Source organism: Moschus berezovskii, chromosome 28 (genome assembly GCF_049115385.1).
Source record: "Moschus berezovskii isolate FMDL1 chromosome 28, NW_MosBer_1.0, whole genome shotgun sequence".
Classification (NCBI taxonomy): Eukaryota; Metazoa; Chordata; class Mammalia; order Artiodactyla; family Moschidae; genus Moschus; species Moschus berezovskii.
The window spans coordinates 29,910,001-29,922,358 of record NC_142487.1 but is presented as its reverse complement, the minus strand read 5'-3'; the positions used below and the strand labels follow the sequence as shown (position 1 = coordinate 29,922,358).

The window sequence follows — 12,358 nt, the reverse complement described above, 5'->3', positions numbered from 1 at the left end:
GCCTGGAAAGCAATGGTGGCCAGTAAACTCACTTGCCAGGGCTGGCACCTCCACGCCTGCTGGGGCCAAAGCAGTCCTCCCGTGGTGGCCATGATGTTGGAATGCAAAGACAAAACAGATAGAATCGCTTCCCTCCAGGATTTTATGATCTAGAAGCAGCCTTGGAGTCGTAAACAGCTAAATCTAAGAAAGTTCAGGAGGAAGAACAATCAGTTTGGATCTGGGGGAGTTGGCCGGCATGTTAGCTAGGTTTGAAAAGAAGGACTTTAGGACAAAACTGGGTGACGGCCATTTCACACAGTGGAAATGCACAAACAAAACCCTGTAGGAGTCCAGTTGCTTGGCATCTGAGATCAGAAGAAGTCCTGTGCGCCTGGAAGATAAGCTGTGATAATTAGGATGTTCTTTACTGTCAAACGAGGAAAGTCGGGTTGTGTTATGTTGACAGGAATCACATGAAGTGTTGGATTCTTGCTGTGATATCAAGCAGCTCATGCATGGGGATAATAACCCGGTTGCAGTAATGAAGAGGCTTTGGTGTTTAGGAGGGATATCAAGGCGGAGGAATTAAAAAGGAGGAGCTGGACAGGCGATAGAGAGCGGGCAGTTGGTTGCATGTTGTTGGGTTGAGCAGGAGAGAAGAACCAAACAGAAAGCTGGAGAGGAGCAGAGCTGGGCTGGGAGAGAGTCCATGATTTCTCACGAGGTCTGAGAGGGGGTTACGTGAATGGTACGTGAAGAAACCTTGAATGGGGCTTTGCATGGAGTAGATGTTGGATAAACCCTGGATTGAAAGAAGGAGGGGATGATGGACAGGAAGGAAGGGAATTCCTTCCCACTCTGCTCTCAGGGATTTTCAGGGTTTTAGGAGATCCAGTGGGAATTGTGCCCTGGGGCTCGTCCCATCAAGAAGCTTGCCAATACTTGAATATTTTTGTGTTTTTAATAATTATGTGTGTGCGTACTGGACTGTGCCTGGTCTTACTGGCAGCATGCGGGATCTTTCCTTGTGGCACGGGAACTCTTCGTTGAAGCCCGTGGGATCTAGTTCCTGACCAGGGATGGGCCCTGGGCCCCTGCGTTGGAGCGTGGAGTCTCAGCCACTGGACCACCAGAGAAGCCCCAATACTTTATGTTAACTGAGTGTGCAAACCTGGAGAGGGCTCAGCTCCGATGAAAGCCCCAAGTTGGTTGGTGTTAGAGGAAGGAGAGGTGGGCTTTTAGCCAGACGTGGAGGAAGAGAGGGCTGCAGGTGATAAAGAGCCACACTGAGACCAGGGGGCAGCTGCCTGGAAGGCAGGGAGCTGGAAGGGAACGCACCACCCGTGTGAAGAGTGGAAGGGGTGTGCTTTACCATCAGAGGTGGTTTTGCTTGTAGAGGAATGTCGTGCGTGAGCGGTGGGGCTCTTCTGGGGCCGGGATGCTGCTTACCTTCTGGAGAGCTTACCCGAGAAGTCTGCTGGGAGAACCCGATTCTCTGTGACAACCAGTCTGATTCCTGCCCGGTTTTTTTCTGACCATTTGGAATAACAGCAGGGCAGTCTTTTTGTGTGATTAGAGATCGAGTCACGGTGACTTTTCCTCATGAGCCGTTTCAGGCTAACTCTCCATAAATCCTTTTACTGGACATACTGGCCAGTGCTTTGTCTCACAAAATGCCTTTTGGTTCCTTTGCCTCGGTCTTTGATTATTGGGTAAACATTTTAGTTTCGTGATTACATGGTGTTCAGATGGCAATGCATGAATTCACATCACTAAAATTGTTTGCTTTCAGATATATTACATCTGCTTCAGGAATGCCAGAAAGCATAAACATGGCTTATTTAGTAAACTACCTCTTTTGGAACATCTGAGAGAGAGAAAGCGTCAAGTCTGGCAGTTGGCATGAATCTCCTCTCGCACCAGAGGATTTTGAAGATGGAAGGTCTTTGGAAGCTGTGTGCCATCACCTTCTTGAACACTTCGAATGAAAGGGGGTTCTCAGAACGTGCCAGCTTTTAGAAACAGGCGAACCACAACTGGATAGAAAACTTAAAATTAATTTCTCCCAATATCAATCAGACCTTTTAGAACTAACACCCAAAAAAGATGTCCTTTTCATTATAGGGGACTGGAATGCAAAAGTAGGAAGTCAAGAAACACCTGGAGTAACAGGCAAATTTGGCTGTGGAGCACGGAATGAAGCAGGGCAAAGGCTAATAGAGTTTTGCCAAGAGAATGCACTGGTCATAGCAAACACCCTCTTCCAACAACACAAGAGAAGACTCTACACATGGACATCACCGGATGGTCAATACCGAAATCAGATTGATTATATTCTTTGCAGCCAAAGATGGAGAAGCTGTATACAGTTAGCAAAAACAAGACCAGGAGCTGACTGTGGCTTAAATCATGAACTCCTTATTGCCAAATTCAGACTTAAATTGAAGAAAGTTGGGAAAACCACTAGACCATTCAGATATGACCTAAATCAAATCCCTTATGATTATACAGTGGAAGTGAGAAATAGATTTAAGGGAATAAATCTGATAGAGTGCCTGATGAACTCTGGACTGAGGTTCGTGACATTGTACAGGAGACAGGGACCAAGACCATCCCCACGGAAAAGAAATGCAGAAGAGCGAAATGGCTGTCTGAGGAGGCCTTACAAATAGCTGTGAAAAGAAGAGAAGCGAAAAGCAAAGGAGGAAAGGAAAGATATAAGTATCTGAATGCAGAGTTCCAAAGAATAGCAAGGAGAGATAAGAAAGCCTTCTTCAGCAATCAATGCAAAGAAATAGAGGAAAACAACAGAATAGGAAAAACAACAGATCTCTTCGAGAAAATCAGAGATTCCAAGGGAAGATTTCATGCAAAGATGGGCTTGATAAAGGACAGAAATGGTATGGACCTAACAGAAGCAGAAGATATTAAGAAGAGGTAGCAAGAATACACAGAAGAACTGTACAAAAAACATCTTCACAACCAAGATAGTCACGATAACGTGATCACTGACCTAGAGCCAGACATCCTGGAATGTGAAGTCAAGTGGGCCTTAGAAAGCATCACTACAAACAAAGCTAGTGGAGGTGATGGAATTCCAGTTGAGCTATTTCAAATCTTGAAAGACGATGCTGTGAAAGTGCTGCACTCAATATGCCAGCAAATTTGGAAAACTCAGCAGTGGCCACAGGACTAAAGGTCAGTCTTCATTCCGATCCCAAAGAAAGGCAATGCCAAAGAATGCTCAAACTACCGCACAGTTGCACTTATCTCTCACGCTAGTAAAGTCATGCTCAAAATTCTCCAAGCCAGGCTTCAGCAATATGTGAACCGTGAACTCCCAGATGTTCAAGCAGGTTTTAGAAAAGGCAGAGGCACCAGAGATCAAATTGCCAACATCCGCTGGATCATGGAGAAAGCAAGAGAGTTCCAGGAAAACATCTATTTCTGCTTCATTGACTATGCCAAAGCCTTTGACTGTGTGGATCACAAGAAACTGTGGAAAATTCTGAAAGAGATGGGAATCCCAGACCACCTGACCTGCCTCTTGAGAAACCTGTATGCAGGTCAGGAAGCAACAGTCAGAACTGTACATGGAACAACAGACTGGTTCCAAATAGGAAAAGGAGTACGTCAAGGTTGTATATTGTCACCCTGTTTATTTAACTTATATGCAGAGTACATCATGAGGAACGCTGGGCTGGAAGAAGCACAAGCTGGAATCAAGATTGCTGGGAGAAATATCAATAACCTCAGATATGCAGATGACGACACCCTTATGGCAGAAAGTGAAGAGGAACTCAAAAGCCTCTTGATGAAAGTGAAAGAGGAGAGTGAAAAGATTGGCTTGAAGCTCAACATTCAGAAAACAAAGATCATGGCATCTGGTCCCATCACTTCATGGGAAATAGATGGGGAAACAGTGGAAACAGTGTCAGACTTTATTTTTTTGGGCTCCAAAATCACTGCGGATGCTGATTGCAGCCATGAAATTAAAAGACGCTTACTCCTTGGAAGGAAAGTTATGACCAGCCTAGATAGCATATTAAAAAGCAGAGACATTACTTTGCCAACCAAGGTCTGTCTAGTCAAGGCTATGGTTTTTCCTGTGGTCATGTATGGATGTGAGAGGTGGACTGTGAAGAAAGCTGAGCGCCGAAGAATTGATGCTTTTGAACTGTGGTGCTGGAGAAGACTCTTGAGAGTCCCTTGGACTGCAAGGAGATCCAACCAGTCCATTCTAAAGGAGATCAATCCTGGGTGTTCATTGGAAGGACTGATGCTAAAGCTGAAACTCCAATACTTTGGCCACCTCATGTGACGAGTTGACTCACTGGAAAAGACTCTGATGCTGGGAGAGGTTGGGGGCGGGAGGAGAAGGGGAAAACAGAGAATGAGATGGCTGGATGGCATCACCGACTCTGTGGACATGAGTTTGAGTGAACTCTGGGAGTTGGTGATAGACAGGGAGGCCTGGCATGTTGTGATTCATGGGGTTGCAGAGAGTCAGACATGACTGAGCGACTGAACTGAACTGAACATTGATCAGAAACTTTACGTTGGCTATGGCCTAAAATGAATGCAAGCCAGAAGTTCCCTGGGAATATTAAAATTTTTATTTGATCTACAAAATCCCAGTGATTTTTTGATGCAGTGCTTGTCAGTGACTTGTCTTTTTTAGGGGTGGAGGAAAGCTTTTTACATCTTCTTATCAACAGAATTGATCTTCTATGGGTTCTAGCACTTTGGTCTTTCCCTTGGGTATTGTATTTTTCCTTGACACAGCTTCCAAGATTGGCTACATTTAGGGACGTGATATTGTTAAATGCACTGGTCTCTACAACAGTTACGGTTCTAATTTTGGTTTAAATCAACCGACTGACATCTGGCTGTGTTTTGTGGGCATCCATATAAACTTTACAAAGGGCTCCTGAGAACTTAGCGTCTTCCCTGGTGGTTCTGCGGTAAAGAATCCACCTGCCAATGCAGGAGCTACCAGTTCAGTCGCTGAGTTAGGAAAATACCCTGGAGAAGGAAGTGGCAACCCACTGCAATATTCTTGCCCAGAAAATTCCATAGATAGAGAAGCCTGGTAGCCTACAGTCCTTGGGGGTTGCTGAAGAGTCGGACATGACTTAATGACTAAATAACAACAGTTGAGACTAAGCAATTCTTCTTCATCACTGTTTGGCTTACTCATCTTTTTTATTTAGAAAACCTTCAAGGCCACTGTGTTCCTTTCCATTTCCACCACTTCTTAATTGGGGGCCATTATCAATTCTCACTGACACTATTCCTTCATAAATGGCTTTTTAGAATAACTGCATTTGTTTTTGGCTCCGCTGGCCCTCATTGCCCTGGGAGGGCGTTCTCTAGTGGCGGCGAGCTGGGGCCGCCCTCTGTGGTGTGGGCTTCTCACGGGAGCACAGGCTCAGGCGTGGGCCTCCGTGCTTCTGGCGCACGGGCTGAGTTGCTCCCGGGCGTGTGGAATCTTCCCGGACCAGGGATCGAAGCCCTGCCCGCACTGGCAGGCAGATTCTTATCCACTGCGCCACCAGGAAAGTCCCATAAGTGACTTTTAATGTCTGTCTCAGGGGTCGCTGCATAATATCCTCAAATGTCACTTTGATTACTGCCCCCACCCACTTAAAAAGGTTCATGGCATAATTTTTAAAATTTTATATATATGTATATTTAGTTCTGACTGCAAAAGCAAGATATGGTTTTTGCAGAAAATCTGGAAGGTAAAGAAAAGCAACAGGAAGAAAAAAAGTCACTTATAATCTACCAAAACAACAGGCTGTGGTTACTATGTTGATCCACAGCTGAGAAGCTGTTCCGCCTTTCCTGACAGAGGCCCTTCCCGGTCCGACCCCAGCCCTGGCGTTGCAACCTCCTCTCCAGTTGCTTCCTCTCTGGGGACCTGCACTGCTGTGCGCAGGACTTTTCATATTTACCTTTCAATGCTTTTGTTTCTGATTCTGTAAACAATCCCAGAGGCTGTATGTTTTAAAATATATATATAAGGAGCAAAGTAAAAAATTACATTGAAAAATGTCTCAACAGCCTGAAATAAGAGCCACTGCCATGCGTCTTCTGTTCACAGGTGCGTGCCTGAGTGCGCACGATGGCCTGGAGCCCGTGGCATCCGTGTGGCGTTCCGGCTGCTCCCTTCTTCCGTTTTCACTCATCTTCCCGCCACTTCCTTCCTCCCCTCCACCCGAGTCCTTCGCCCCCTGTGGCCAGTGTTACCAGCCGTGTGTGTTACGCTTCTGTACTTCACTCCTCTAACACACGTGATTATATTAAACATCTGGATATGACGCAAACGTGATTCCTGTCCCTGCTTCATAACTCACGTGTTCCTCTCTGCATCTTGTTTTTTGTTGCTCACTTTACCATGATACCGTGTGGAGATCCTTGCATTCTTCCTCTTCACGACTGCACACTATTCCTTGGTTGACCATATAACCTATTGAATGATTCTGTTCCAAACAGTGCTGTAACCACAGGGACAGGGGATGACTTCATCAATGATGGTATTTTTTATTTTGGATAAGTATTTCCAGATTGCTTTCTCAATTGTATAGCAATTTCTGTTTTTACCAGCAGAGTATGAAGTAACTTTTTTGTGTGTCCTTGCTTGTGGCTGTGGCACTGTCAACCCAGAGAAGCTGTGCTGCTAAATTGCAGGGGTAAGGAGATGGGGGTCCCTTTGAAGTCCCAAACTTCAGGACTAACATGGAGCCATAACAAGACCATCACAGTAACATATATAAGAGAATTCATTCAGAAGAGATTATGGTTTTCTCAAATTGGGTTCTGGTGAAGAAAAATTTGTAAAAATGAATCTTATCGCTTAAGGTGTTATTTTATGCTTACGATCTATTTTTTTTTTTTTTGGCTTTAAACAACACAACTTTATTACCTTACATTCCCGAGGTCAGATATACAACGTAGATCTCACTGGGTTCAAATGAAGTAAGGAGGGCTGAGGAGAATGCACTTCTTTGCTCTTTCCAGCCTCTAAAGAGTCCTTGCACTTTTTATCCATCTTCAAAGTCATATGCTTAGGATTTTTTTTTTTAAAGCAGGCAACAGTTGGTTAGCATGGCAGCTGAAAATTTCCCTCTTGGCTTTAGTTTTTTTTCTTTATAATTTTTGGCAGAACTCAAAAGGTGCAGTGTATCACACACAATTTCTGAACCTCTATGTTCAAAATACGCACGTGGATGAATGGCAACATGGGATCTGTGAGTGTTCCCACGACACAGTTTACATTTCCAGGGCTTTGAAAACGACTGTCCCCGTGGTGTTAAGTCTGCTGGCAGGAGGGTGGGCCGGATCCCACAGCCCGTTTCCCGAGCCGGGCTGTGGCTGTGCCTCCTCTCCTCCGAGCTGGGGCCCGGCTCCATTCCCTGTCTCCCCCACCGCCTGGGCACCCTGGCGCGGTCCACTCTCGCCTGGAGGCCGGGCCCTGAGCCCGCCGCTGCCCTTGCTTCTCCCCTCCTCCCCCTCCGTCCCTCTCCCTTCCAGCTCGCCCGTGTCCTCGCCTCCCCCAGAGGGACGCGGGTCTGCAGGCTATGCAACACGCCCTGCCTCCCACGTCCCTTTGGGTGCAGCCTCATGGTCGCTGACCTGTCTCAGCAGTTTTCACCCCTGATTTTTCTGCTGATGGCTGTCCACCTGACAGAAAGCTTTCCCCCAGCCCCCTCACCTTTCATTTTTTCAATCTGAACTCATTTTGGGTCCTTGAATCCCCGAGGGCCTGAAGCTTCCTTGTACTCTGAGGTAGAAATAGATTCTGAGAGAACTCTGACCAGTCTGTTCTGTGTGAAAGACTGTCGACCCTTGGTGTCCCACCAGTAAAACAACCTCGATAATCATGGGTACTAGAATTGCATGGAGAACAAACGAGGTAGTCTGGAAGGCAGTTCTGCCATTTTCCAGTCTCAATGTTCAGGAGTCATGAGCAGGATTCTGGTTCTAATGCCTTAATTCTGTATTTACTCACCTTTGTGGATTAGACAGAGCCTAAATTTTATTTTGAGAGAGAGAGAGTGTGTGTGTGTGTGGTTTTATACATACAACTTGACTGAACACAGTAGCTCTGTGGTTTATCTTTTACTGAGAACTGCTTTTTTTTTCCCTTTTCTAAGAAAACGCTAGTTTCCTAAACTGAAGTCTTTCTTGCGAGTTTATTAGCAGTGAGGGCTGTTGTGTGAGGGCCTGCTGGTGATACCGAGATCAAACAATCACCCAGTTCAGGTGACTCTGACACAAATCATATTGACTGAAATAGTACTGAGCATGTGATGCTGGCGTGTGACATTTGAATATTTGCCAAGAAAAGCACCCGAGTCGCTATAACCGGCTGCAAGAGTAAGAGATTTGCCTGCTTCACTGTTTTTACATGCGTTTTTATGTGAGAATCTGAAACCAGCCTTTATGTTTGGGAGGGAAAGTAACGTATACAGGCAGCATGAGTCTGTTTACCTGCTTTTCCCTTTCACTGTGTATGGGAATTTGGGTCACTTAGTCCCAATCAGGAGCAATGTGTAAACTATGGGACATGGATGTTAACAAGCTTGAATTTTCCATGTTCTTTCTCTCCCACCCACCTCTCTTGCAGTTCCTTTCCACACTTTTCCATCCATCTTATAAAGACAGTGATCTATATTTGATAAGGCTTGGGATTTAGGCCAAAGGTACCTGGGTCGCAGTTGTGTCTTGTGGCTACTTGTCACTATGAGACTCACTCTCTGGCCTTGGTTTTCTGATCTCTAAAATGGGACCCCCTAAATCTTGTGCCTGCTGAAAACATCATGCCTTCCTTCCCTTTCCTCCTTTTCTTTGGGGAAGCTCATAATCTTCAAAACTGTTACATTCAGTATTTTTAGGGCTCCTTAGAAGTTTCCTGTAACAATAGAGGGCAAGTAGAAGTGCAACGTTCTACTATCATAGTCATTAAAATCCGCCCCACCCCAGAGTAAGCTGGTTACGTTTCTGATGAAAGCCTGTGTAGGTACAGGAGAACTGAGGCTGGTCTGTCCTCTGGTTTTCACGACGTAAGTGCAGCCCTCTGGTGCCTCTGTCAGCGCCTTTGCGTCCATGGCTCTGTTGTGTTGGCAGGTGTGTCATAAACCAGGGAGAGGCAGCAGCTGTAGCCAAGCCAGAGTAGCACCGTGCGCCGCGGCATCCTACATTCAGGGGAGAAGGCTCCACCTGTCAGCACCATCGTTCTCGTCAATTACTGATTTCACTGCACACAGTAAAGGACCAAAATCCGGCCATCCTCCCTAAGATGTGGACCATGAGGGATGGCCAGAGCTCCAGTGTTCCGCCAAAAAGAACATTAGTGAAGAATTAAGGTGACCACTTAAAATATACAGTCAGCTTAAAACTGGAAGTAAAGAAGGCCAGGTGGCATGGTGGTAAAGAATCTGCCTGCAAATGCAGGAGACACAGGTTCCATCCCTGAACCAGGAAGATCCCCTAGAGGAAGAAATGGCAAACCATTCCAGTCTTCTCATCTGGAGAATCCCATAGAGAGAGGAGCCTGGCGGGCGACAGTCCATGGGGCCGCAAAGAGTCGGACACAACTGAGTGGCTGAGCACGCACGCACCCAGAGGATACCACCTGCAGAGACCGCTGTGGGCGCAGAAGACCAGAGCTGAAGGGCTGGGCAGAGCAAACAGGACAGGGCGCTCTCGAGAGGCGGTTTCTGCACAGAGAAGCGCCTGAGCCTGGGACTTGATGTTTGGGGCAAAGTGGGGAGAAGTAAAGCGAAGAACTGGCAATTTGGAACTGGGTCAGAGAGCACGGGGGTTGCGAGTGAGGACAGAGCGGGTGGGCGCCCGGGAGTGACAGGCGGGGCCCGGCCTTCAAAGTCGGGCTCAGCAAGAAGCCACCGGATTTATTCCGCGGAGCCCTGCAGAAATGAATGGCGAGAAACGAGAACCCGCCACCCGCTCTGAATGGCAGGGGGAAAAATGAACAGAGGGAAGCAGGAGGCTTAAGGGCGAGATAAGCTCGCTTTGAGACATATGACTGAACTGAAACCCAGATAAAATATTATCTGTGAGTCCAGTATCTTGCATTAGTTAGAAATTCAGTTTCTTTGTGTCTCATTCACAAAAGAGCAGTATGCATCTAAGGAAACACGTTTGCGGGTGCAGACTGCTGGCTGCAGGCTCCTTTCTGATGAGAATGTTACCAGCTAAGCAAGTTTTAACCAAACACACTGGGAAAGCATAACACGGGAATGAAATTTGAAGCCAATGATAAGATAATACAGATGCAATGCTAATTTTGCATTCACTATTTTGGAAAGAATAAAAGACTGTTCTCTCTGGGGCCTGAGTCCACATTGAGCCCCTTCCTCACCACCAGGGGGTCATAACCCCGAGGGCTCCATGAAGTACCTCCTGTAGACTCATGTCTGTCCTCTGTTCAATAGTCCAGGCCCTGCCAGGGCTCCCCAGACTTCCAGAAACTTCCAGAACCTTCCAGAATCTTCCTTACCTCCCCTTCACTGTCCGCAAGTGTACTTAGGATGTCCAAATCCTGGGGAAAATGGTCTTTAATTCTGCTGCTCCTTTTGGACTACCGTCGTGTCTCCTCCCCACGGGTTTTAAGCAGATGGTCCGCCTCTAACTCCACCACCTCACTCCCCACTACCCCTCCCACCACTCCGGTGGGTCTGCTGTTTCCATCATGCTCGTGAAACAGCTGTCTTACTTACTCACCAGTTTCTGAGGACATCCAGAGCCACGCTGGCTTCCTCTGCTGGCGCAGTTGGAACCCCAGGAAACGTCTCTCCTGAAACACTAGACCTTCTTGCGTCTATCGCACAAGCCGCATTCTCCCCGCCGTCGCCGCGGGCGGCCCGTGGACCAGCGCCGTGGCTCCCCTCTCGCTCCCTCCGCGCCCGTGGGCCTTGTGCTGTCCGCCTCTCCGGTCACATCTCCGCCCCTGACGTTCCTGCCTGTGCGCGCGCTTCCCGAGCCCCTGGGCTCTGCCTGCAGTGCGCCCGTCTGCATCCCACCCTCAGCGCCCCGGGCCCCACCGTGGCCCGTGCGTCTCCTCCTCCGCCAGACGCCCCGAGCGCCGCCTCTGGCCCCGCGTCCGGCGGCCTTGACCGCCCTCCCGCCGGCTTCCGCGCCCGCCCTGCGCCTCACCTCTGCCCTCACCGTGTTTCCAGACGTGGCATCTGTGGGCAGGCTCCTGAAGGCTCACTCGATCTGCGCAAGCAGAACAGGTCGAGGTCCTAAGTCAGCGCTAGTGAACAGAAGTCAGACTTGAATCATAAGAACGGAGCGCCATGGACCCTCAATCAGTTCTCAAACTTGGGCCCCGTGAATGAAGGGGAGGCTGGTTCCCCTTGAGGAGGGCCCCTGCTGCAGTCCCCCCAGATTTATACTCTTCACCTGTCTCCCAGCCCTGCCCAAAGGGACTGCCGCCTCTTACCGGGGTGACAGTGTACCGGGAAAAAGGAAACGCTAGACCCTTGAGGACTGCGGGATGGGGGATCCGAACGGACCCAGATTCCAGGAGACCCGGTGCCTCCAGACTGCGGCCGCCAGAGAGGCGGGGGCTTGGGGTCGGGCCCCTGCGGTGCCAGCTGTCCGTGTGCCCCTCCTTCTCCCGGCGCTGCAGGGCACCCTGCGACCTTTCCGCTCCGGCTCAGACCTTCCCTGGGGCCCGGCTCCCGGAGGGAGACCGGCCTCCCCCGCTGGACGGCCGTGCTCGGCCGCAGAATACCGCCCCTCTCCCGCCTCCGCGGCTGCAAGTCCTCCACCCACGCCCTGCGCGGCGCCGCCTCCACGCCGCCCGCCACCGCCACGCATCTCCGTCCTCCCTTTGTGCTTAGACTGGTCTCTGCACCTGGAATTCTTTCCCGCTTCCGTGTCTGGATTGTGTGCTGCCTGTTTTTAGCACAAACACACCACCACGTCCCACTTGTAAAACCTTTTTTTCTCCACTTTAGCTCGTAACAGCCAGGGAAATAAGCTAAAGAGTGTGGATGGATTAATTCACCAGTGCCGGGGACAGGAGGGGTCCTTCTACGAGTGGGTCATTAACAGTCTTCATAAACAAAAGATTGCCTTGTTTATACCTGTTCTTCAGAGTCAGCATTTCTTAAATCTGCTCAAGGTGGAAGGGAGTGCTTTGTGTTTAAAAGAAAATCATATGGGCAGTATGGAAATAAATGTTCACTTTGTTTCATGCGAGAGTCTAGTCCAGGACAGGTGGCCTCTCCACTGGTACAAATAAAGCAGAATCAGCCGGTTGAAACCTATCACAGAGCAGGCAGGCGAAGGGCCAGGTGGCGCACCCCAGACCAGATGGGGATATTTACTTAGTCCTTCAGTG

The 12,358-nt window shown here is 48.6% G+C and overlaps 1 protein-coding gene across 2 annotated transcripts in view; it reads left to right on the top strand.

The window, feature by feature from the left end:
- The window catches only part of BCL2 (BCL2 apoptosis regulator), a 198,371-nt gene that overhangs the window by 100,337 nt on the left and 85,676 nt on the right, over positions 1-12,358 (top strand). Inside the window, exon 2 of one of the 2 annotated variants that reach the window (XM_088833517.1) lies at positions 1,775-12,358. This exon is cut by the window's right edge and continues 2,845 nt beyond it. The exons of the other annotated variant lie outside the window; for it this stretch is intronic. Coding sequence (XP_088689643.1) covers positions 1,775-1,888 — 114 coding nt within the window. The 3' untranslated portion in view covers positions 1,889-12,358. The remainder of the gene's footprint in view (positions 1-1,774) is intronic. 2 annotated transcript variants of the gene reach the window in all.